Below are 27155 nucleotides of genomic sequence, written 5' to 3'. Positions count from 1 at the left end.
TCATTATGTATCACAATGTAATAATAATAGAAATAAAAGGCACAATAAATGTAATGTTCTTGAATCATCCCAAAACCACACACCCCCTGCACCACCACCACCCCTCCCCAGTCTGTGGAAAAATTGTCTTCCATGAAACTGGTCCCTGGTGCCAAAAAGGTTGGGAACTGCTGTTTTGGAGAATATAGAAGTTGAGAGGAAAGATCTTATATCTCAAACTTGCTAATCCTAATGGAAGTCTTATTGTAAAGTATACTGCATAATTACAGCATTCATTCAAGATATAAGAAGCACTGATATATTTCAGTCCTACCAAATAAAGTTATAGTCAGGTTTCACCTAATTTTTTTTTTTTTTTTTTTTTTTTTTTTTTTTGTGGTACGCGGGCCTCTCACTGTTGTGGCCTCTCCCGTTGCGGAGCACAGGCCCCGGACGCACAGGCTCAGCGGCCATGGCTCACGGGCCCAGCCGCTCCGCGGCATGTGGGATCTTCCCGGACCGGGGCACGAACCCGTATCCCCTGCATTGGCAGGCGGATTCTCAACCACTGCGCCACCAGGGAAGCCCTCACCTAATTTTTATTTGAAGTATAGTTGATTTACAATATTGTGTTAGTTTCAGGTATCCAGCAAAGTGATTCAGTTATATATATGTAATTTTTTTCAGGTTTTTTCTATTATGGTTATTACAAGGTATTGAATATAGTTCCTTGTGCTATACAGTAAATCCTTGTTGCTTATCTATTTAGTTTGTATCTGTTAATTCCATACTACTAATTTATCTCTCCACCCTCCCTTAGGTCTTCTGCCCATTTTTTTATTGAATTGTTTGTTTTCTCAATATTGATTGATATGAGCTGTTTGTGTATTTTGGATATTAACTCCTTGTTGATTGCATTGTTTGCAAATATTTTCTCCCATTCCATAGGTTGTCTTTTCATTTTGTGGATGGTTTCCTTTGCTGTGTAAAAGCTTTTTTTTTTTTTTTTTTTTTTCTTTGGTATGCGGGCCTCCTCTCACTGCTGTGGCCTCTCCCGTTGTGGAGCACAGGCTCCGGACGCGCAGGCTCAGCGGCCATGGCTCACAGGCCCAGCTGCTCCACGGCATGTGGGATCCTCCTGGACCGGGGCATGAACCCGTTTCCCCTGCATCGGCAGGCGACTCTCAACCACTGCGCCACCAGGGAAGCCCTGTGTAAAAGCTTTTAAGTTTGATTAAGTTCCGTTTGCTTATTTCAGCTTTTATTTCTTCTGCCTTGGGAGATTGACCTAAGAAAATATTGTTACTATTTATGTTCGAGAATGTTTTGCCTATGTTCTCTTCCTGAGTTTTATGGTGGCATGTCTTATAGTTAGGTCTTTAAACCATTTTGAGTTTATTTCTGTATATGGTTTGAGGGAGTGTTACAATTTCATTGATTTACATGTAGCTGTTCTGCTTGCCCAACACCACTTGAAGAGACTGTCCTTTTTGTATTGTATATTCTTTGTTGTAGATTAATAGGTGTGTAGGTTTATTTCTGCTCTATCTATTCTGTTCCATTGATGTGTTTTTTTTCTGCCAGTACCATGCTGTTTTGATTACTATAGCTTTGTAGTATTGTCTGAAGTCTGGAAGGGTTATGTCTTCAACTTTATTCTTTTTTTTTTTTTTTTTTTTTTTTTTTTTTTTTTGTGGTACGCGGGCCTCTCACTGTTGTGGCCTCTCCCGTTGCGGAACACAGGCTCCGGATGCGCAGGCTCAGCAGCCATGGCTCACGGGCCCAGCTGCTCCGCGGCATGTGGGATCTTCCCTGACCGGGGCACGAACCCGTGACCTCTGCATCGGCAGGCGGATTCTCAACCACTGCGCCACCAGGGAAGCCCTTCAACTTTATTCTTTTTCCTCAGGATTGTTTTGGCAATTCTGGGTCTTTTATCATTCCATGTAAATTTTAGGATTATTTTTTCTAGTTCTGTGAAAAATATCTTGGGTATTTTGATAGTGATTGCATTAGATCTGTAGATTGCTTTGGGTTGTATGACCATTTTAACAATATTAATTCTTTCAATCCAAGAGCATGGGATATCTTTTCATTTCTCTGAATCATCTTTTGTTTTAAATTTATTTATTTTATTTATTTTTTTTGGCTGCACTGGGTCTTCGTTGCTGTGCCAGCTTTCTCTAGTTGTGATGAGCGGGGGCTACTTTTTGTTGTGTTGTGCAGGCTTCTCATTGCGGTGGCTGGTCTTGTTGTGGAGCACGGGCTCTAGGCGCATAGGCTTCAGTAGCTGTGGCATGCGGGCTCAGTAGTTGTGGCTCATGGGCTCTAGAGCACAGGCTCAGTAGTTGTGGCGCATGGGCTTAGTTGCTTGGCGGCATGTGGGATGTTCCTGGAGCAGGGTTTGAACCTGTGTCCCCTGCATTGGCAGGAGGATTCTTAACCACTGCACCACCAGGGAAGCCCTCTCTGAATCAACTTAAGTTAGTTTTATCAATGTCTTATACTTTTTTTTTTTTTTTTTTTTGCCATACTCGGGCTTCTCACTGCTGCGGCCTCTCCCGTTGTGGAGCACAGGCTCCAGACGCGCAGGCTCAGCGGCCATGGCTCACGGGCCCAGCCACTCTGCAGCATGTGGGATCTTCCCGGAGCTGGGGCACGAACCCGCGTCCCCTGCATTGGCAGGCGGACTCTCAACCACTGCGCCACCAGGGAAGCCCCAATGTCTTATACTTTTAATGTATAGCTACCTTCTTGGTTAGGTTTATTCCTAAATATTTTTTTGATGTGATTTTAAACAGGATTGTTTTCTTACTTTTTCTGATATTTTATTGTTAGTGTAAAGAAATGCAACTGATTCCTGTATATTAATCTTGTATCTTGCTACCTTGCTGAATTCATTTATTCTAATAGTTTTTGTGTGGATATTTTAGGGTTCTCTATATAGAGTATCATGTCTTCTGCAAATAGTGACAGTTTTACCTCTTCCCTTCTAATTTGGATGCCTTTTATTTCTTTTTCTTGTCTGATTGCTGTGTCTCGGTCTTCCAATATTATGTTGAATAGAAGTAGTGAGAGTGGGCATCCCTGTCTTGTTCCTGAATTTAGTAGGAAGGCTTTCAGCTTTTCATCATTGAATATTATGTTGGCTGTGGGTTTGTCATAAATAGCTTTTATTATGTTGAGATATGTTACCTCTCTCCCCACTTAGGTGAGAGTTTTTATCATGGATGGATGTTGAATTTTGTCAAATGCTTTTTCTATGCTGTTTAGATAATCATGTGGTTTTGTCTTTCCTTTTGTTAATGTGGTGTATCACATTGATTGAATTGCATATGTTGAACCATCCTTGTAAACTTGGAATAAATCCAACTTAATCATGGTGTATGATCCTTTCTGTGTATTGTTGAATTAGGTTTGCTAATATTTGTTGAGGATTTTCACATCTATATTCATCAAACATATCCTGTAATTTATTTTTTTTTTGTAGTGTCATTGTCTGGTTTTGGTATCAGGGTGATGGTGGCTTCATAGAATGAATTTGGGAGTGTTCCTTCCTTTTCAGTTTTTTTGGAATAGTTTGAGAATGCTAGGTATAAGTTCTTCTTTATTTGGTGGAATTCCCCAGTGAAGCTGTCTGGTCCTGGACTTCTGTTTGCAGAGGGTTTTTTGTGTTTTTGTTTTTGCAGATTCTGTTTCACTTGAAGTAATCAGTCTGTTCAAATTATGTTTCTTCTTGACTCAGTTTTGGCAAGCTGTATATTTCTAGAAACTTGTCCATTTCTTATAGGTTGTCCAGTTTGTTGGCATATTATTGTTTATAGTATTCTTTTATGATTTTTTATGTATCTATGGTATGAGCTGTTATTTCTCCTCTTTTCTTATTTTGTTTATTTGAGTCCTCTCTCTTTTCTTCTTGGTGAGCCTGGCTAGAGGTTTGTCGGTTTTGTTTATCCTTTAAAAAAAAAAAAAACAGGTTTTATTGATCTTTTCTGTTTTTTAATCTCTGTTTTATTTATTTTCTGTCTGATCTTTATTATTTCCTTCATTCTGATGACTTTGTGTTTTGTTTATTCTTCTTTTTCTAATTCTTCTAGGTGATAGATTATAAAACAAAGTTAACTTTTGAGAAGAAATCTCAAAATTGAAAATAAAATGAAGCAAATTAACCTAACAGTGTATTTCGTAACACACAAAGAGGAACTTTTTCAAGTAACTTTAAAACACAGTCATTAAACTATATATATCTGTAGTGGGATATTCTCTAAGGACAAAAATATGAAAAGTTTTTTTCACTGCTCTCAATATTTTTATTTGTGGTGGTAATGTTGTATACGTATTCTTTTTTTTTTTGAATGTGATATGTGGGATAAAGAAGATGAGTAATTATATGATCTAATTATACCATCCCAGTCGTTGTTGAGAAACAGGATTCCCAACATAGGAGAAATGAAATTCAGATTTAAGACAGAAGAGGATAAATGAAAATTCTGTAGTCCTGAATTTAAATTAGAAGTGTCATGGTGTATTTTATCTTAAATATTTCTTCCTGGTTCTGAAAAGTCCTAGAAACTATAACCAACCCATTAGCAATGTGTATACCTAGTACCTAGATTATGGTACTTTAAGAACAGTGCTCCTTGGAGAAATAATCTTATTCTGATTCTAGGTCAAAAGCAGGAAATGTCTTTTTTTTTTTTTTTAAGCAACAAAAACCCAAACTCAATACATTTTAACTTATATAATATATTGAATACATAGTTCTGAAAAAGTCTGAATACCTCACTGGTGAGTAGCCCAGTATCTGTGAGCCCTACTAGCTCCCGGATTATGATCTTGAAGTACCATTTTCCACTAAAATGAATTAGAGCTCCTTGGAAATATTTCTCACTCCAGGACTGGGGCAAGAAACATATTAATTTACTTAAACCAAATGAATTGCCTATTATTGCCCTACCTAATGCAAAATGAATCTAGAATATATTTTCATACAGGTAGCATGAAAGTGTATTAGTGTCCTAGAGCTGTTGTAAAAAAGTATCACAAACTGGGTGACTTAAAACAACAGAAATTTATTGCCTCATAGTTCTGGGAGCTGTAAGTCTGAAATCAAGGTGTCAGCAGGGCCATTCTCTGTCTGACACTATGGGCAGAATCTTTTCTTGCCTCTTCCCAGCCTCTGGTGGTGGCTAGCAACCCTTGGAATTCCTTGCCTTGGGTCGCATCACTCCAATCTCTGTCTCCATCTTTACATAGCATTTTCCCTGTGTCTTTACCTTGTTTTCCTTCAGTTTATGTCTATCTCTGTGTCCAAATTTCCCCTTTAAATAAGGATACCAATCATATTGGATTAAGGCTTATCCTAATGACCTCATTTTAACTTGATTGCCTCTGTTAAGACACTATTTCTAAATAAGGTCACTTTCTAAGGTACTGGGGATTAGGATTTCAACATAGCTCTTTGGGAAGAGGTAATTCAACTCATAACAGAAGATATCAAAGACTCCTAGTGTCATGTCAAAAGAATTTAGGAGCCAACATGAAGAGGCCCCCACTGGCCAAAGATGAGACACTTTGAGTATCAATAGGATAGTACTTGCAACAAGTTGAATTGCATGAAATATTTAAATCCATTAATTTATAATGCTGCTAAAAAACAAAACATGAAAATTCTGATTGGTCACCATTGGAGAATGGTAGGGAAACAACTCATCATTTTGAAGATTGGTAAATAAAGAAACATAATCAAGCATTTCCAGCCTTTCCTACATGAATTGTACCAAGTATCAAATAGTAGATATAGTGGTTTGAATGGTAGCCCACCAAAAGATACGTCCATGTTCTAATCCTCAGAAACTAAATGTTATTTGAAAAAAGGGTCTTTGCAGGTATAATTAAGTTAAGGATTTTGTGATGAAATCTTTACTGTGTTAGGCCCTAAATTTATTGACAAGTATCTTTATAAGATACATGGAGGTGAACAAACAGAAGAGGAAGAGGAAATGTAACCATAGTGGAAGAAATTAGAGCAATGCAGCAACAAGGAATGCCAACAGCCACCAGAAGTTGGAAGAAGCAAAGAACAGATTCTCCCTTAGAGAATCTGGAGGGAGTATGGCCCTGCCAACATTTTTGTTTTGGACTTCTGGCCTCCAGAACTATGAGAGAATAAATTTCTGTTGTTTTTAAGCTACCACATTTGTGGTTATTTATTACAAAAGCCTCAAGAAACTAATACAGCAGATAAGAGGAAGTTTCTCTTTAAAGAAGTATTACAGCTAATAAGTGAATGAGGAATAATAGAATATCACCATTTTGCAACCTCTAATGAATTAAGAAATGGAGGTGTTAAGCACTGACATCTGCCAACATCATAAAAAAAGAAATAAAACACCCAGGTATTATGTGCTTCTTGATGAAGAACATACTACCACCTGTAAGGTAGTCTTACCCACACTCCCACCCCAAAATATGTACTCTGAATGTGATCAAGCTTCTATATCCAACTAACAATACACAAAAAATACACAGGTTGCAGGGACATTTTCAACTATGTATCAGAAATGCAGTCAGCAAAATCCAGACCCTGGGAAGCCACAGGATAAATGATTTAATTTCTTCAACAAACAAATTCAGAAAGAGAAAGGAACCTACAGAGAAAGACACTTGAAAGACATGTCAGTCAATCACAATATATGGAACTTATTTAGATCCTAATTCAAATAAACTGTAAAAGAAAGATGACAATTAGGAGACAATTGGAAATTCAAACACTTACTGGATATATGACGAAATTAAAGAATTATTGAATTAAATGAAATTTTCCATTAAAAAATTAAAAATAAGCCAATGAATTCTTATTTACAATCAGTAACAGTTCTTTTTCCGGTGGAAAGACCGTTGGTATCCCCAAGAAGGCCTGGTAGGTATTGTGTTATAAATGTAATTAATATTAAGCATTGTGTTTAATTACGTGGGTTTCCGCTTTCTCTGATTCTTACATCTCAGCTACATATGCCTTATCTTGATTTACAAGTTGAACAGCTGTGATTTGGGACAGTTAAAAATGGTGAAAAGTAAGGTGCTTGCTCAGATGTTTTTATAAAAATATTCTAATGGCCAAGTTACCTTTGATTTACCTACCAACTTTATCTTCTTACTCATATATCTTTAACTTGATAGAGGCTTCTGATACGAAAGATAATTCTACACAGACAGTTTTCTAATAAAATATATCAATAGTATATAAATTAAATCTGAGTTAATCTACAAACTGTATCTTAGAGAATTATTACAGAAACTGGAACTAGATGGCTCAGTTTCAGTTCTTCTCCAGAACCTACCTTCCTCAGATAGTAAAGGTAGTAGAGATTATGAAAGGGGAGGTGGCAGAAAGATTATTGTAGCTTCCAGGCCATAATGGAAGTAAGGAATTTGCATAAATACTGAGAGCTGGTCTTTGATTTAACAAGGGTTTCTGGGAGAAAATCAGGAGGTGCAGTTCAAATACCTCCTTGAGAACAAGGATCTGCATTAATGTAGGATGGTTCTTCGAAGTAAGGAGATAGCAACTAGGGGAAAAGAAAGGATGTTTAAACAGGAAAAACGGAGATTTAAAAAAGAGGAGGACTTCCCTGGTGGCACAGTGGTTGAGAGTCAGCCTGCCGATGCAGGGGACACGGGTTCATGCCCCAGTCTGGAAAGATCCCACATGCCACGGAGCGGCTGGGCCCGTGAGCCATGGCCGCTGAGCCTGCGCGTCCGGAGCCTGTGCTCCGCAACGGGAGAGGCCACAACGGTGAGAGGCCCGCGTACCGCAAAAAAAATAAAAATTAAAAATAAAAATAAAAAAGAAGAGGAATTTGCCATTTTGTGTTCCCTGCCAAGTTGAGAAGCAATAATAATTATAATGGACTTAGTCTAAAAGATTTAATCACAAGGTACCTCCTTTAAAACTTGTAACAGTCCAATGAGACGAGTAATATTATCCCTTTGTTATGGTTAGGAAACTGAGACTCAGGTTAAGCAGTGACTTGCCCAAGGTTATATTGCTGTTTACTCATGAAATTTTTAGAGCTCCAGGTTCAAGGCTCTTTCCACCCGTCTTAGAAATAGGAAGCTATCAATCCAGGAGGATGTGAAGCTTTTGAATCAAATTATGTTGGTAGTTAAGCTTGTCAAATATATGTTAATTATATACATGTTAAACTTCATTTGGGAGAAGAAACTATAACATAAAAATTGGAGAGTTGAAAGTGAGATTAGTCCCGATTAAATGTGGTAGCCTTTGTAAAAGCATCATCAAAACGCATTTATTAAATCATTTAAATAACTGATGTCTCTGTTTCTACATTAGTTGAAAATCATCCATTTGCCATTCCAAATAACGCTTACTCAGTTATTGAATTTGGTGAGAATTGTCATTTTTCTAGCAAGAGTCTCTATAATCAAAACATTCCTTTTTAACATTATTTTTTAAATGCTTTCATAAAACAAGAAAATGGAGGGTTACCATTTTTAGTGGTAGAACATTGGGAAGGGGAAGTCTTTCTATTTTACCTCATGGACCAGTGGTATAACTCCCATTGTGTAGATAGAAAAATAAATGAAATTGGGCCTGTACCAATGTCATTGCACAATAAATTAGAAGAGGCCATGTGTATTGACAGGGATAGTGGTACAGCAGTACCCAAGAGCATGAGCTTTGTAATCAGATAGAAAGATGCTTGTCCTTGTTCCAATCATAGGCAAGTTACTTCATCTGTAAAATGGCAGTAATATTAGTAACTCTCTCTACTTTAGAGAGTTGTGGGAGAATTAAGAGATAATACATGTAAAGTCCCTTAGCACAGTGATTGGCACAAAGTAGGTCCTCCATAAAGATCAGGGATAATAATAATTTTGATGGTAATGGAAATGAAATGGGTTCTATTTTATCTTTGTCTAGATTATGTTAAGCAGTGGAGTAGAACAAAAATTAGGAATCAGAACACACTTCTGAACTGAGTTTACCAATTAAGCAAGCTCATACCTATCTTTTGGGGTTTTTTTTAACTTTTTATTTTATATTGGAGTATAGTTGATTAACAGTGTTGTGATAGTGCAAGTTCATATCTATCTTTTGAATGTGTAAGTTTTTTCCATTGGTAAAATTAGAATCAAAGAACAAAGCAATTCCAAGTTTGAGATAAAACACATACTACACTCTAGATAAGTACTTTTTTTTTTTTTTTTTTTTTCAGTACGTGGGCCTCTCACTGTTGTGGCCTCTCCTGTTGAGGAGCACAGGCTCCGGGCGCGCAGGCTCAGCGGCCATGGCTCACAGGCCCAGCTGCTCCGCGGCATGTGGGCTCTTCCCGGACCGGGTCACGAACCCGTGTCCCCTGCATCGGCAGGCGGACTCTCAACCACTGCGCCACCAGGGAAGCCCAGATAAGCACATTTTTTAATACCAGTTCTTGAGGATAGATCATTTGAATAACTGATTTCTCTGTCTCAACATCAGTTGAAAATCATCACTTTCCTGAAATGACTCAGATTGTTTAAAACTGAGGCTTTATATAAACTCTAGTCAAGAGTTATAATCATTTGTGAAGTGTAGAATGCGTTCCTCAGTATATCTCAAATTAAAATGATAAGTTTTCAGGCTTCAGATATATTGTACTTTGTGATAAAAATCAATACTGTTATTTGGCCACAGGATGGCAAAATACACCTGAGCCCAGATAGAATACAGGACTAGGAAACCACAGTCCCTAGAATGGTGTTTCATTTCCTCTTCATATATTTTGCTGCCTGCTTAGTGACATTTACTACTAACAATGGTTTTATTTTCAAATGATAGAATTCATCACATATTTGCTTCTTAATTCTAATTTTAGCAAATGACAACACAATCAAGTCCAAATCCCTTCTTTCTCTCTCCCCTTTTCTCTTAACCTCCCTTTATGTACTTTCCTTTCTCGCTCCCTTCTCTTCTCAGTCTCCCTTTCTTCCTTTTGCTTTTATTTTTCCTTTTTAATGCAGTAGTTACAGAATACCAAACATAGCCTCTGTTCGGTGACCTTGATGTAATTTCATCATTCCAGTATTGGCTTAAAAAATGAAATCAGAATTTCTGTCTGACTTTTTACAAATGTGATTGGATGATTATCAAATACAGACCATTTTGAAAGTCTCAGTATGTTCTTAGTCTCCATACTTAGCCCTCTTAATTTTAACCTTAACCAATCATAACATTTAAAAAATATTTTATTGGGGGTTGGGGGGACCACAAAATGAGGGAAATTAAATTACCAAAACCATCAAAGAAAAACTATAGAAAATAAAAATGAAACTCCTGTGTTCTTGTCTCTACTCATACCTCTCAATCACACCTGTGTTTTCCCTGTACCTATCTCTAGGAAATGGAATCATGCTTTAAATTTTATATGCAACTTGCTTTTTTCATAGACCCAGTCTATCACAGATCTCTTTCTAGGCTAGTAAATTTCAAGCTGACTCAGGTGTTTTTAGTGGCTGCATGGAATTTCATAGTATGAGTATACAATAATTTAAGTTGAAAGTGCAGTTAGACTTTCCTTTTTTGCTGTTTTAAACATTGTTGCAACAATGTCGTCGTGCGTGCCCCTATATATGCTTTTGTTACTATCTTTGTAGGGTGGATTCTAAGAAATGGAGTTGATGAGTCTTAGGATTTCCACCTGTTAAGTATTAATTGATAGTCACAAGTTACCCAGGCCATAGGTTGTACCTCCTATCTCTTTGACTTTATAAAGATCCCATGTAGCTGTACTATCAAGTTGAGACCAACCTCCTTTCTCATTGCTCCAGAAAAAGTTCTTTGCCTTTTAAAATTTGTTTCTGTATCTTTCTTCATACTACACACTTACAATGTTTTTCTTCACATATCTTTATCCTTTCTTCCTTTCTGGAGAAATCAGCTCTTGAAACCTTTAATTCCTTCCATCATTTCCCCTATCATTATTCCTCTGTATTTTTTTAATCATTTGGAAAAATATTTGATATAATTGTGTATTTTGTTTCAACGTACATTTTAAAGGGAAAACTAAAACAAACATTTCCCCAGTGTTCTTTATTCTGGTACTTATTTTTCTTTCATACAAAGGGAAAGATTAAGCTGTGCCTAATTCTAAGGCCTGGAAATATTGTCTTTTCTAAATTTTGTACATAGTTTCTCCTTTTTAAAAAAAGTATTATAATTACTTTTTACTTGTCTTATTCCCACTAGACTTTTCTTCCATTCATTCAACAGATATTTATGGCACATCAAGTCCTATTCTAGGCCAGGAGGGTACAGCACAGAGCAAAACAGACAAAATTCCCTTCACTCATGAAGCTCAGTAAGACTGGTGAGACAGACAATAGACGAGATAACTAAGTAAATATTATATAACATGTTAGGTAATTGTAGAAATTCAGGTGAGAAGAGTGGAGATGGAAAGAAAGATTCATCATATGTTTTGAAAAGAGATCCAGTTAGGCTTGCTTTGGGTAGAACATGAGGTTTAGATAAAGGAACTATCAAAAATACCTCATAGGTTTCTGGCACTTCTCTGGCAGTCCAGCGGTTAAAACGCTACACTTCCACTGCAGGGGGCACGAGTTCAGTCCGTGGTTGGGGAGCTAAGATCCTGCATGCCGCAGGCACGGCACAGCCCCAAAAAAACCCTCAGGTTTCTGTTAAGTAAGTGGGAGGATGTTGCTAAGGTTGGGGAAAATTGAGGGAAAGACATGTTTGGGTGGGAAAAGTTCTGTTATGGTTAGGTTTAGACGTCTGTTGAACATTCAACTGGAGATGATAATAAACTGTTGAACATGAGTTTAGAACTCAGTAAGCTGACCTGGAGATAAAGATTTGTGAATCATTTAGCATGTATAGGTATTTATAGCCATGGAATGTATGAGATCATGGGAGGAGTGTAAGGGGAGAAAGGGGAAGCATGCTGATATTTAGAGAATGGGCCAAGGAGGAACAGCCAAAAAACAAGACTGGGAAGGAGCAGGAAATGATGTAGCATATGAACCAGGAGAATAGGAGGAAGGATAAGGGGTGGATACAGGCACCAAGGGAAGAGAATGTTTCAAAAAGAGTGGTTACTGCTGTCCACTGCTGCTGAGAAGCAAATAAGATAATGATAGGAAAGATCTTGGATTTATCAAGTTGAAGGACATTGACAAAAGCCATTATAGGGACTTCCCTTGTGGTGCAGTGGTTAAGAATCCGCCTGCCAACGTAGGGGACACGGTTTCGAGCCCTGGTCTGGGAAGATCCCACATGCTATGGAGCAACTAAGCGCGTGCACCACAACTACTGAGCCTGCGCTCTAGAGCCTGCGAACCACAACTACTGAAGCCTGCACACCTAGAGCCCATGCTCCGCAACAAGAGAAACCACCGCAGTGAGAAGCCCACACACCGCAATGAAGAGTAACCCCGCTCACTGCAAGTAGAGAAAATCCACACGCAGCAACGAAGACCCAACGCAGCCAAAAATAAATAAATACATTTATTTATTTATTTATTTTAAAAGCCATTATAGTGTAGTGATGGAGATGGAAGATAATTTGGAGTGAATTGAGAAGAAAATAAGTAAAAAAATTGGTGAGAGCAAATATAGACAACTTTTTGAGAAGCTTTGTTGTTAGCTCACAGAAATAGGATTGTATTTGGTGGGGTTAAAGAGGTCAGTTGATTTTTTTCAATGGTTTTTACGGTGGTAAAATACACATAAAGTTTACCATCTTAACCATTTTTAAGTGTACAGGTCAGTGATATTAAGTGTATTCATAGTGTGCAACTGTCACCACCATCTATCTCCAGAACACTTCATCTTGCAGAACTGAAACTCTTTGTGCATTAAAAAATAATTTCCCATTCCCCTCTAACCCCAGCCCCTGGCAACCATTATTCTACATTGTGTCTCTGTGATTTTGACTACACTAAGTACTGCATATAAGTGAGATCATACAATATTTTTTATTGAATTATAGTTAATGTATAATATTATGTAAGTTACAGGTGTACAATATAGTGGTTCACAATTTTTAAAGGTCACACTCCATTTACAGTTATTATAAAATATTGGCTATATTCTGTGTTGTACAGTATATCCTTATAGCTTATTTTTTATATAATCATTTATATCTCTTAATCTCCTACCCCTATATTGCCCTTCCTCCCCACTAGTAACCACTAGTTAGTTCTCTATATCTGTGAATCTGTTTCTTTTTTGCTATATTCACTAGATTAATTTTTTAGATTACACATATAAGTGAAATCATACAGTATTTGTCTTTCTCTATCTGACTTATTTCATTTCACAAAATACCCTCCAAGTCCATGCATGTTGTTGCAAATGGCAAAATTCCCTTCTTTTTTATGGCTGAGTAGTAGTCCGTTATATATGTTTTATATATGTACATACACACACATTATATATATATATATGTGTGTGTGTGTGTATATATATATATATATATACACCATGTTTTCTTTATCTGTTCATCCATTGAGGGACACTTAGTTTGCCTCGATATCTTGACAATTGTAAGTAATACTGCTATAAACATTGGGGTGCATATATCTTTTCAAATTAGTGTTTTCATTTTTTTCAGATATACAGGAATGGAATTGCTAGGTCATGTGGTGGTTCTATTTTTAGTTTTTGAGAAACCTCCATACTGTTTTCCACAGTGGCTACATGAATTAATATTACCAACAACAGTGAGCAAAAGTTCCCTTTTCTCCACATCGTTGCCAGTATTTGTTATTTGTGTTCTTTTTGGTGGTATCCATCCTGGCAGGTGTGAGGTGATATCTCATTGTGGGTTTTTTAAATATATAAATTTATTTACTTATTTATTATTTTTTAGCTGCTTTGGGTCTTTGTTGCTGCACATGGGCTTTCTCTAGTTGCAGTGAGCGGGGCCTACTCTTCATTGCAGTGCATGGGCTTCTCATTGCGGTGGCTTCTCTTGTTGCAGAGCAGGGCTCTAGGCGTGTGGGCTTCAGTAGCTGTGGTGCACAGGCTCTAGAGCACAGGCTCAATAGTTGGGCACACGGGCTTAGTTGCTCCGCAGCATGTGGGATCTTCCTGGACCAGGGCTCGAAACTGTGTCCCCTGCATTGGCAGGCAAATTCTTAACCACTGTGCAATGAGGGAAGTCCCTTATTGTGGTTTTGATTTGAGTTTCCCTGATGATTAGCAATGTTGAGCATCTTTTCATGTGCCTGTTGGCCATCTGCATGGCTTGTTTGAAAAAATGTCTATTCAGTCCTGCAGATTTTTTTAATTGGTTTGTTGTTGTTGTTTTGATGCTGAGTTGTATGAGCTATATGTATATTTTGGATATTAACCACTTATCGATCATATCATTTGCAAAAATTTTCCCCCGTTCAGTAGGTTGTCTTTTCATTTTATCAGTGGTTTCCTTTCTTGTGCAAAAGGTTTTAAGTTTGATTGGATCCCATTTTTTTTCCTTTTATTTCCTTTGCTGTGGGAAATGGATCCAAAAAAATATTGCTGTGATTTATGTCAAAGAGTGTTCTGCCTATGTTTTCCTCTAGGAGTTTTATACTATGCAATCTTACACGTAGGTCTTTAATCCATTTTGAGTTTATTTTTGTATATAGTGTTAGAGAATATTCTAATTTCATTATTTTACATGTAGCTGTCCAGTTTTCCCAGCACCACTTATTGAAGAGACTGTATTTTCTCCATTGTGTGTTCTTGCCTTCTTTGTCATAGTTAATTGGCCATAAGTGCATGGGTTTTTTTTCTGGGCTCTGTATTCTGTTCCTTTAATCTATCTGTCTGTTTCTGTGCCAGTGCCATACTGTTTTGATTACTATAGCTTTGTAGTGTAGTCTGAAGTCAGGGAGCTTGATTTTTCCAGCTCTGTTCTTTCTCAAGATTGTTTTGGCTCTTTGGGGATCTTCTGTGTTTCTATACAGGTTTTAAAATTATTTATTATTGTTCTGTGAAAAATGCAGTTGGTATTTTAATAGGGATCACATTGAATCTGTAGATTATTGGGTAGTATGGTCATTTTAACAATATTAATTCTTCCAGTCCAAGAACATGGTATATCTTTCCATCTGTTTGTTTCATCTTCAATTTCTTTCATCAGTGTCTTATAGTTTTCCAAGTACAGGTCTTTTATGTCCTTAGGTAGGTTTATTCCTAGGTATTTCATTCTTTTTGATGTGATGGTAAATGGGATTGTTTCCTTTGTTTCTGGTAGTTCATTGTTAATGTATAGAAATGCAAAAGATTTCTGTATATTAATTTTGTATCCAGCAACTTTACCCAATTTATTGATGAGCTCTACTAGTTTTCTGGTGGTGTCTTTAGGATTTTCTATGTATAGTAATCATGTCATCTGCAAACAGTGACAGTTTTGCTTCTTCCTTTCCAATTTGGATTCTTTTTCTTGTCTGATTGCTATGGCGAAAACTTTCAATACTGTGTTGAATAAAAGTGGCAAGAGTGGGCATCCTTGTCTTGTTCCTGATCTTAGAGAAAACGCATTCAGGTTTTTGCCATTGAACATGACCTTAACTGTGGGTTTGTCGTATGGCCTTTATTATGTTGAGGTATGTTCCCTCTATGCCCACTTTTTGGAGAGTTTTTATCATAAATGGATGTTGAATTTTTGTCAATAGCTTTTCCTTCATCTATTTGGCTGATTATATAGTTTTTATTCTTCACTTTCTTTTTTTTTTGCGCTACGCGGGCCTCTCACAGTCATGGACTCTCCCATTGTGGAGCACAGGCTCCAGACGCACAGGCACAGTGGCCATGGCTCACAGGCCCAGCTGCTCCACAGCATGTGGGATCTTCCTGGAGTGGGGCATGAACCCGTGTCCCCTGCATCAGCAGGTGGACTCTAAACCACTGTGCCACCAGGGAAGCCCTCTTCACTTTCTTAATGTGGTTTATCACATTGATTGATTTGTGAATATTGAAAAATCCTTACATTCCTGGAATAAATCCAACTTGATCATAATGTATGATCCTTTTAATGTATTGTTGCATTTGATTTACTAATATTTTGTTGAGGATTTTTATATCTATGTGCATCAGTAATATTGGCCTGTAAATTTGTGTGTGTGATATCTTTGTCTGGTTTTGGTATCAGGGTGATGCTGGCCTCATAGAATGAGTTTGGAAGTGTTCCTTCCTTTGTAGTTTTTTGAAATAGTTTCAGAAAGATAGGTGTTAACCCTTCTCTAAATGTTTGGTAGAACTCACCTGTGAAGCCATCTGGTCTTGGGCTTTTGTTTGTTGGGAGGGTTTTTTTTTGTTTTTTTTGTTTTTTTTGTTTTGTTTTGTTTGTTTGTTTTTGCGGTACGCAGGCCTCTCACTGTTGTGGCCTCTCCCGTTGCAGAGCACAGGCTCCGGATGCGCAGGCTCAGCAGCCATGGCTCACGGGCCCAGCTGCTCTGCAGCATGTGGGATCTTCCCAGACCGGGGCACGAACCCGTGTCCCCTGCATTGGCAGACGGACTCCCAACCACTGCGCCACCAGGGAAGCCCCCTCCACCATCTTGATTGGAGCCTTTTATATGTTATTCTCAACAAGTCACATAGACTTTCTTAGCTTTTCCCAGACTGAGCCTTAACTTGATGTCTTGGGTATTCTTTCAGTTCATCATTTTAAAATCTCAGGAGAGAATATATTGGTAACAACTTGTTATCTGTTATTTTGGTAGCAAAAGAAATAGCAAGTTTTTTGGTTTTGTTTTTGTGTTTTTTTAAACATTAAGTTTCTGATAGGCTACTTGCAGGATTGCAGGATAAACATAAGCAAGTGCAGTGTTCAAAATTGTTGATTCTTTCTCCTTTGCCCCGGCATTCAGTCTGGTCACCAAATACTTGTATCCTTTGCGCTGAGCATTTCTTTTTTCATTGCAGTTGTCATCCCCTTATTAGATGTGTATTAAGAGAGTGAAATTAAGAGATAAATTTTGTACTGCATAGGAAGTCGGGAGAATTAACATTCTTGCAGAATTTCTAACAGCAGTAACCTCTGAGTTACACAGAGAAAGAAAAGCAGTAGTAGAGAGACTTCCCAGACTGCAGAGGCTCAGAGGTGGAAAGAGGAGTTGACTTCAAGAAAGTCTTGAATACACAGTGAATTTTAGTCATATTCAACTGCATGTTGATTTACGCTTACTGATTCATATTGCTTTTGGTGCATTTTGGCCACATGCTGAGAAAGCCAGTTCTCTATTGCTTTTTAAAGAGGAGGATAAACCTAATAAATATAAAACATTAAAAGGCAGCACACAATTGACAAAGGCAGTAGAAGAGATGTACAATAGGGGTTTGTTCAAAAGAGTTCAATACGGGAAGAAATAACTGGAGACTGTCCCAGTCTCTGAGGTTTGTCCCTTTCTGTGCCACCGCCACCAGATTAGTCTAGGCTGTCAGGACTTTATGCCTATTAGTGAAAAGAAGAGAGGGGAGGAGAGCAAGAGGGAGATGAGAGAAAAGTCTTGACCCCTGGGGTGTGCTCTTGACAGGTGGAGAATAGATTTTATCCTTTTCTTTTCTGTTTACCTAGACCGTGCTGAGGAGGAAAGTACATGTATTTTGATTTTAACTCCTTTTGAAAGATATTATCTGTAATTTTGACACCACTAAAGAAAAATTGTGAGTTTTTGTAAGTTCTTTTCTGAAGATCTAAGATATAATTCTCTTCAGTTTGGAAAGATACTTCAGTGGGTCCATAACAGGAGGTGATAGAGTGGAACTAAAAATTGCTTTGCATAATAAAGTGAAGTACAATGGAGACATTATACTTCTATTCAAGTTATTTGGTCTGCCATTCCACTCAGTGGGTCTGTGAGGCAGATAAAAGATGCTGTCAAGACTGAAACAGTCAATTCATGTTGGTAAAACTCAGGGAATAATTGTGTGACTCATTTTTATGACTTCCCCACATTGACCATGCACTGGAAGGCATTGTTCAGGTGGCCGGGATTTTTGGTGGTGATGACTCCTGTTCGTATCCTCAGTGAAGAAATTGAAAAATTAATTGAGGGTCATAGAGCAACTTTCATTAAAGAAGACTGACACTGTAGTCTGCTTTATTTTATAGAAATTTAAGTGATTTTCAAGTGTTGAACTTTAGAACTTAATTCTCATTTAAGATGGGATTTTTAAGAAGAGTTTTCAGTTTTCCCTTGGCAGTGAGACAGTGGTTTGGGGACTTGAGGGATTGGTTCCATTTACTCAGGCTAGAGCTGAGCAAGAAAGATGTTTTTTTGGGTTTTTTTGCGGTACGCAGGCCTCTCACTGTTGTGGCCTCTGCCGTTGCGGAGCACAGGCTCCGGATGCGCAGGCTCAGCGGCCATGGCTCACGGGCCCAGCCGCTCCGCGGCATGTGGGATCTTCCCAGACCGGGGCACAAACCCGTGTCCCCTGCATCAGTAGGCGGACTCTCAACCATTGCGCCACCAGGGAAGCCCCAAGAAAGATGTTTAATAAGGACTTCCTCTGTGGGGTATGGGTAATGAACTTTAAAAACTGGGATATTTGATATTCAGTTTTAAGTTCTTTTCCTGTTTTGTGCTGTAAATACTCACCATTGATTGCTAACCTTCAGTAAACATTGGTTGTACCACCAGCCTTGAATTATTAGTGCCTTGCAGAATGGAGAAAGGGGGCTGCCTTCATTAAATAAGATAATGCATCTAAAATACTTACTACAGGTCGCTGCACCAGAGTATAAGCACTACCTAAGTGTTAGGTCACATTATTATGCTTTGGGAATACAGAAAGCTGCCCAGTGTGGAGGAATACAGAGGAGGCAGTCGGAGGTGATCAGAGAGGAGCTGGGGGGGGGGGGGGGGTGCGGTTAGAATAAGAGCTGACAAATTACACTGAGGACATTTCAATTCTCATCCTCACTTCCCCTCATTCTCTTCTCAACTCCCCCTCCCCCAAATCCTGAGGAACATTAGGGAGCATACTTAGCTTCAAACAGTTACTTGAGTAGTTATTCCACTTGGATATTAAAAGGAAACGGGGACTTTAGAGGCTAAAACCTTGTGATAATGCGGGACCTAGACAATTAGGTCTCAAAACTTGTTCAAGAGGACTCTGGGCAGATAGGGATGGAAGAATAGGGGGAAGCAGTAGAATATTCTTCAGAATCCACAACTTAAGAAAATTTTATGCTCTTGTTTGGCTTTTAACCCTATTGTGCACCTGATAACAGTTACTAGTATCAGTTAATTTTGTACCAACTAGGCTATAAAATTCTGTGTGTTCAGGATAGAGTTCTCTCAATGGCAGGGGGCCACTGAACTGACCTGAGTTCTCCCCTTGTAGATAACTGTACTTTGCAATGTCTGTGGTCTGTCTGAACTAAACAAAACACAAAGCTCTGTTTCTTTCTTGTTTACTCCAAAAAACCTTTGTTTTCCTTGCGTTTAATCTTTTCCCTAGACCAAAATACCCTGCACGTTGTAGACAGATTAGTCTTTCTAGAATAATGCTTTATTAGCCAGATTCTGAAATGGCTTCATAGCCTTTATTAGATTGAGTCCACGCTCAACCTGGAGGCCAGCTCTTCCACAGCGTGGCCTCACTGTCACTCTTACCTCTTGATGTGCATGAACCCTTCACCCAGGTCAGGCTCACCAGCTAATCCAACCACTTTTACACCTGCCTCTTCCCAACCCTAAACTCCCTTCCTCTTGCCACTGAGCTACATTTTACCCCCTCCTCCAGATCTCACTGAAAAACCATCTTTCTTGTGAAAATCTCCCAAGTATTCTAGTCCATATTGATTTTTTTTTTCTATGTTGACATTGGTCACTTGGATTCATCAATCAGTTGAACAGTTATTTGTTGAGTGCTGACAGTATGCCAAGAACATAATTCAAATACTCTGTTATTGATTATGTGCTCTGTTACATTTCTAACTTACTTATATGTGTCTGTGCTTATTGCCAAAAACAAACCACCTTAGGAACTATTTGTTTTCTCACAGAATTAGACACAAAATATCAGTGCAATAAATATATCTTGAATTGACTAAAGTACATTCATGATAAACTTAACTAGGATACAGGTCACTTGTTAACTTGTCAGCTTATGATCACTAACTATATTAACAGGGTGATAAGTCTTCTTAATAATAAATATTTTTTATTATGCTTGACCTCATTAAATCTTACATAGTGACAGATTGTTTAAAAATTTTTATTAACAGCTCTTTTTCCTAGCTCAAAAAGGGTATTACAGATGATAATCAGCAGAACAATTAAAAACAAAACCTCACCTCTGTAGAGTTAGCCAGTGTGTAGACTTTATTACATAGGCACATTTTTTTAAAGTAAGCTGTTTTTACATAAAATAAATCACATAGTACAAGAATTTACATTGAATGAGGATAGATGATGAAGGAAGGAAAAGCCAAACCTTGGATCAGCTGAATCATTCACTGGATCTTGGGTCCCTCCATCCTGACACATTGAAATGCTCTATGAGCGTTAGAAAATAGAAAAATGGAGAGTGAGGAGGGGGTGCTCTTTTAGCACTCCCTGACTTAAAACACTGATTGATTTTGTTTCATTTCTTGGATATGGTAAACTTTCTCCAGGTTCTGTTGGCAGGTTGACTGACACAAAGGTTAAATGCATGCTGACTTAGGGTCAGAGGAGTTTATATTCTTCCCTCTGTCACCCCAGTACTTCAAAACCCTTAGCTGCTTTGGTCCGACAGGTTGCCGTCAGGATCTGATTGCACATCTGCTTTCCCAGAACCACTCCCATTGGAAACCACGTGTGGGTGCTGACCCTGAAGCTCACAGAGGCAAGACAGCGGTGCTTAAGGCTTCAGTCACAGTGCGGCTAGATGGTGTCCACAGCCAGCACTGAGGGTTTGATCTGAGGCAGAAGGTGGGACTGAACAGGAAGAGGATGCTAGAATTCCTTTACTTTGTCTGGCTGGAACTGAGCCATTATATTTGAGCAACTCTTAGTACAGGAACCTAAAATCAAATTAACACCACAAGAGATGCTATTTTGTAGCTTGTACACGTTTTTAAAAAAATAATTACATTTTCATGTTACTAAGAGACTGTGAGGATAGGGAGGACTGACCCTTCCATCGCGTTTTGCCATAACTGTGTCACAGGTAGTCCCAGAATGTTTACTGAGTGTTTTTTCCCTCCCTCGATTTCTGCAGTCTTTCGTATAAAAGGACATATCTGTAAATCGTTGATCATCCCGAGATAGCCCCTTGGAGGGTTAGACCGACTTCTACTTCAGGTAGTACCCAAATCCTATCAGTTCCTCTTCACCTTCACACCACTGCTGTGCTGGGTGATGCCAGAGGAACTTCCAGAGCAGTGTTCCAACTGATCTTCACCGTCCTTTTGATCCTCCACGTTTATCTGTGTTTTGAAGGCAACTACAAAATAGAGGACTCCAGGGTTGTCTGGGCAGATGGTAAGGATAGAGACATTAAAAGAGAAAAGATGGGCCAGCTGCTTTTCCCAGTATTCAAATTTTAAACTTCTTGGTTCTTAAGATTATATGAAAAGTCCTATTGACATGAAGTATCACTGACAGTGGCACCAAAGATAGTTTGTAAAATAATCCGTTAACACTGGAGCTGGAAAGGAACGGAGGGAACAATCAGTCCAGCGTCCTCACTTTTTTAGCTGAGGTTTCTGAAGCCCAACTGGGAAAATTGCAAGTGACTTAACATGATGCTTGTCTTCATGACTGCGTCCTTTAAAGATTCATAGAAACCCCAATTCTCCCTTGATAAAGGGCACGCCCACCAATGTCTTTACATCAACAGTCCTCAGTGTCCTTGTGTTTGGCCTTAGTTCCCTTTAGGGAAGCTGGTTACTGGGACAGCACCTTGACCAAATACCTGTTGAACTGAATTAATTCTGTTGTTTATCCCTGCTAGGCAATCTTTTATTATTCCTGGAGCTCCTTACATTTAAGGGATGGCCTCTAGTTCAGGTATTTTGAGGTTTGGTGGCCACTGCTATATTTGTCATTTCTCTGTACTTTATTTTTTCATATTGCCATTCTGTTTTTTGATTCTGTTCTTTTATAGCTTTTCATTACATGCAGTTATTATTTGCCTCTCTCCAGGCACTACCAAACACATTGCTATGGATAGTTTCTGCCTTTACAGGCCTGGAATTGCAAATTCAGAGATACTTTTTTTTCCCCCAGTTGTTAAAAGGACTACACTCTCAATCAGATTTGCTAAGGCACAGTATAAGAAATGTAAAAATTCCATATTCCTACTTTAGTTAATACATGGGGAAATACTACTGACACACATTTATTTTCTACATTTATGTCTCTTTCACTTTTAATTCCTTAAATACATAAATATGAGTCGCAATATCCAAAGCGAGTTTCATTTAAAAAGAACATAATTCAGAAATGGTAGAGAGGTGGTGACTTGTAGGGAATTGGCACTTAGACACTGGTAATGACAATATGTTTAGAAGTTGGTGAAAATGCTATGACTAATATAAGAGCTGTCATGTTTTGAATGACACTTGTTAGTGAAATGTTAAGAGATAATTCCTTTACTAGATAATATTTTTTGTGGATTTAGCTGTTTGGTCAGTTTTGTTTGAATTTCCTGTTGCATTCTTAACATGACCTAAACTCTAGATATGCTAGAATTAACTTATAATCATCATTCGTAGAAGAGTTAAAGTTACCATTCCCACTTGGGAAAAATTTTTAAAGTAGGCTAAATGGCAGTGCTTCCTACTCAAATCAACTTAATGTTTTAAAGATTTTTAAGAAGAATTTCAGATCATTCTCTGTTTTCCCACCACGAAACTTACGAGATTTAAAGCAGCTCTGAAATCATGATGTCACTTAACACGTTTCAGCCTTACTACCCCAGGCCTCCATCTTTCTTACTATGGTGACAAAATCAATATGCAGTAACATTGGTCAGTGGTTAATGTTGGGGACAACAAAGACCTAGCACACCAAGACTGTCCATGTACTCTATTAAATGCTTTCTTCTCCCTCACCATTCGAATGGGCAAGGCTTAGGCTCACAGAGCTGTCTGACTTGCAAGAACAAAACTGAATCAATAATCTGGACTATGACAGCATCTGTGCTACTGTTATCTTTGGGCAGAAAACTGTTTTTCAATATGAATAAGATATACTGTAGTTTAAGTTCAGATGCACATTAAGTGCCTAAGTGCTGACAGTTACCACTAGTTGACAATGGAGGCAAGGAAAGAAAAATTATTTAAGTTCTCCAGGAAATAGAAGCATGCTTGTGTGCTTTAATGTGTTTGATAAGTAAGAGTTAGGTAGTCTTAGAGTCTAAGCGTCAGTATTCATTCAGCAAACATTTATTGAATACCTAAGTAATTTTCCTTTATTTCATTAATATCTGTTTGTCCTATCAGCACAGGATTTAAGGTAGCTGAAACTTATTATATTCCAAACTAACTTGGTGGTAGGTACTAGAAACCAAGAATAAGAGCCATTTCTTGCCTCCATGGATCACATTTCTTGGGAATATGAATTTCTAGGGAAATAAGCTCCTGCCTCCATCTACAGGATTTGAAAGGAAATTATTCTAATTTCAAATAAGAAATATTTTACATTAAAAAAAATGTTCTTGGGAATTCCCTGGTAGTCCAGTGGTTAGAACTCAGCACTTTCAATGTAGTCGCCTGGGTTCAATCCCTGGTCAGGGAACTAAGATCCCGCAAGCTGTGCAGCACAGCCAAAAAGAAAAAAAATGTTCTCAAGGGTTATGAGCCCTGCCAATAATGCAGGAAGGTTGGGGAGGGGTGGGCAGAAGAAAATAGAAGAGAAAAAAACTGTCCAGATTATATTTCAGATAAGTAAAATACACAATTTTGATAAGGCATAACTAGTAGTATGTTTACATGAGTGGCAAAGGGGAGATTAATGGTGCATCCACAGAGTACCTCATAGTCTCACTTGATATATCATGAGTACATCTCTCATCCTCCTTTACTATAACGTCAAAAAAGGAAGTCACCAGTCTCAAACAAAAAAGCACAGCTCTTAATATCATGAGACATTTAATTGATATTCTAATAGTAATAGACTATGTATGGTAAAATGAATTCACTTCTAATATTTTCACATTACTGATAACATAGACAAGGATTATTGGTGGCCACAAATAATTTGTGGCCACACACACAAAATCCAAGTCCAGGGTGGCAAACTTAGAATCTGCATATCAAAAAGGTATTTGCCCAACAGTGTTTTCTATGTAGGCTATTAACAAAACTACATAGAAACTACATCTAAAAATATATAGTATTATATTTCTCAACCCCCTAAATGCTACCCATAATCAACTTCCAAAAAACAGTAGAGGGAAAACAAATCTGATGAAATCAAGGTGGTAGGTTTTTTAAAATGAATGATAATTTGATTGCTGAATGTAGATAGCATGGAAGGGATTTTCCCATCCCTTGGTTTAAAAAAAAAATGTCCAGGTGAAAGTACAAAGGCAATGAGAATTAACCAACAGGAAAAAAAATCCAACCACCGATACACATGTGATGCTAGCAGGTGAAGCAGAGAGCTTTCGAGGGTGCACAGGTGCTAACCTCCGGTAAAGAAGGTTCTAGAATGACCTTCACCTTGCCAACTCTTCAACCCATTTCAATGTTTCTATAAGGAATCTCATGTGCTTTTAGCACAACAGGGGAAGGGCTATGCCTTGGAGTCCTCAGTTGACAAAGACCTCTAGGGGACTCCACTGTATTTCAAAGAGCATGAAAAACGACATATCAAACTAAAAACAAACACTGTTGAAACTAAACCTATATGTAGAAGGGATCTTGTTAAGAATCTAGCCCAAATCCAATCTAAGAGTCCCTTTCATAGCATTTAGGAAGGGTTATTTTAGCCTTTGGGCATTTGCAGCAACTGGAAGTTTTACTGTATGAGTCCATTCCTGTTTAGAACAACTCTTATTACAAAGTTCTTTCTTATACTGAAGCAAACATCTGTCATCTATAAAGCTCCTCTTTTTGCCCTTTGAAGCAACACAGGAAAAATCCAATTCCTCTCCCCTTTTATAGCTCAACAGAGATTTCAAGGCAGCTATTGTATCATTCCCTCTTTTTCCCTTTCCAGCTATACCTTCTGTTCTTCAGGGGAAGTATTCCCCTATTCCATGTATAATCACACTCTCCACAACCCTGGCCACCTGACTGGACACAATCAATTTATTAACATCTCTCTCAAAATGTGGTTCCCAGAATTGAACCAGCCCTCCATCCAGATGTGGACTGACCAGTGCAGCATGCAGGGCTCCCTAGACTTCTGTTACTACAGGCTGAATGCATTAGTTTTGTGAATAGCTATGATATACTCCCGATTCAAAACTGAACTCACATTTCCCCAAGAAAACATTTTATACAGAAACTGCTGTGAAACCAGGACTTTCCAACACCCTTCCCATTAACACACATAGGTAAACACACACATCCGTACACACATAGGTACCCCATTTTGTACTTAGTGGGTTGCATTTAAGAAACTCAGAATATAGAGTTTCTCATTAATGCCTATTTAATTTCATCCTTTTAGTTTCAGTCTTATGTTCAGGTATTTCAAAAAATTACAATGATTTCTATATCTTAGTGTCAATACACAGAATTCAGTGAATATTCACGGAATGAACTAATCCCGAATCTGCCAGTCAACAGACTAGTTACATGTCTATTTCTATGTCATCTACAAATTGGATAACCCTTACTCTATTCTTCATGGGAGAAACAGGAAGGCAGGTAAAAGCTGCCTTTAAATTGTTGAGCTCGTATCCCCTTTGGGATGCAGAGGTACAGAATGTGAGCTGGAACAGATGAAGAGAAAGAATATTGAGTGTCCTAGATTCTTGGAATCAGCATTTAATGTTCCCAACGTTAGAAAAATATGGCTTTCCCTCATCTCTACCCTAGAGTCTTCTGCCTTTTAGATCTATTACAATACTGTGATTATCAAACTCTGAATTTTTAGGAAAAGCTCATACAAGCTCAGTTTTGAAACGGCTTTTAAAATGATCTTTTCAATTTGTATTTCCTGTAAAGTTTGAGTTAAAGAGACACGCAGCTGTCTACGGGCTATGAGGTATAAAAAGAGTTCCCAAATGCCCCTGACAAATGCCTGAGATATATGTATCCATCTGTTTCGGGAATCAGAAATGGCCTATATTTTTCAGTGTGAATTTGGAAATTCACTGAGATTTAAGCTGTCTCCTGAATTGAATATAATCTTACAATGGATGTTCTTTTTCCCCAGAACGAAGAAAAGTAAGCTCAATTTTGCTTTCTCTTCAATAGCCACTCTTCGCAGAATGTGGGGCTAATCACAGAATTTAAAAGTGTCCTCTTGTGCCTTTTTTTTTCCATTGTCTATTGTGACTCAGGGTAATGAACCCTGGAACTGATGCCTTAGAAAGATGGAAAAAGTGTTTCAATCAACACTATCTAGAACCAGGAGGGAAACATCTCAAAAACTTCTGTTGCATAGTGTTAACATTTGAAGAATGGAGACACCTATGAAAGGTCTAGCAGACCCAAAGAGGAAATCAGTTTTGTACCTTTTCTCAACTTTTGCTAAGGGGAGTGACAGAGATGGAGTCTTAGTTAATTAACTTCTCAAGATTGTTTTCCAGAAACTGATGTGAGTGACAGATGAACATCGGAAGGAAATCGCACCAACAGCGATGTTGGGAGTTTCTTTTCCTGACTTTATCAGTCACAAAGCATACGCAAGTGCTGTGAGATACGCAGAGTGGAGAGGAGGCTTAATTATACAGTAAGCTCCAAAAAGTCAGGTGACCCAGGTGCTTCAGGCATGATCAGAGCCTCTCCAAAGCAAGCACCTGAGGGCTTCCTGTTAGAATACAGGTAACTACAAAGGGGGAGGTCCTATACACTGTTACCAACATGGAGTAGCCATGGTAGGCAGTGCCTTGAACTTCAGCTATTCAGGAAGACATCCTGTCGTGATGCTTGGGTCAGGGCCCCCTGCAGTAGGGCTTCGTCACTGGACCCCACACTCCTTGGGATTTTCCATTTCATCTCCTTCAAAGTCTGGCTTCAAACTCTTTTTTTGCTCAATTTCCACCTGTC

General features: G+C 38.3%; 1 protein-coding gene and 1 long non-coding RNA gene across 3 annotated transcripts in view; one reads left to right on the top strand and one right to left on the bottom strand.

Moving 5' to 3' along the window:
• The window catches only part of LOC136793774 (uncharacterized), a 31916-nt gene that overhangs the window by 1653 nt on the left and 3108 nt on the right, over positions 1-27155 (top strand). The gene's annotated exons all lie outside the window — the stretch shown is intronic.
• STON2 (stonin 2) overlaps positions 20303-27155 on the bottom strand; it is a 153347-nt gene continuing 146494 nt past the window's right edge. For both annotated transcript variants that reach the window (XM_059056068.2, XM_067027942.1), the window contains exon 7: positions 20303-27150. In XM_059056068.2, coding sequence (XP_058912051.1) covers positions 27067-27150 — 84 coding nt within the window. In that variant the 3' untranslated portion in view covers positions 20303-27066. The remainder of the gene's footprint in view (positions 27151-27155) is intronic.

The sequence above is a fragment of the Kogia breviceps genome, chromosome 3 (genome assembly GCF_026419965.1).
Source record: "Kogia breviceps isolate mKogBre1 chromosome 3, mKogBre1 haplotype 1, whole genome shotgun sequence".
NCBI classification, from domain to species: Eukaryota; Metazoa; Chordata; class Mammalia; order Artiodactyla; family Physeteridae; genus Kogia; species Kogia breviceps.
The sequence above is the reverse complement of the archived record's forward strand: the minus strand, read 5'-3'. Positions and strand labels throughout refer to the sequence as shown.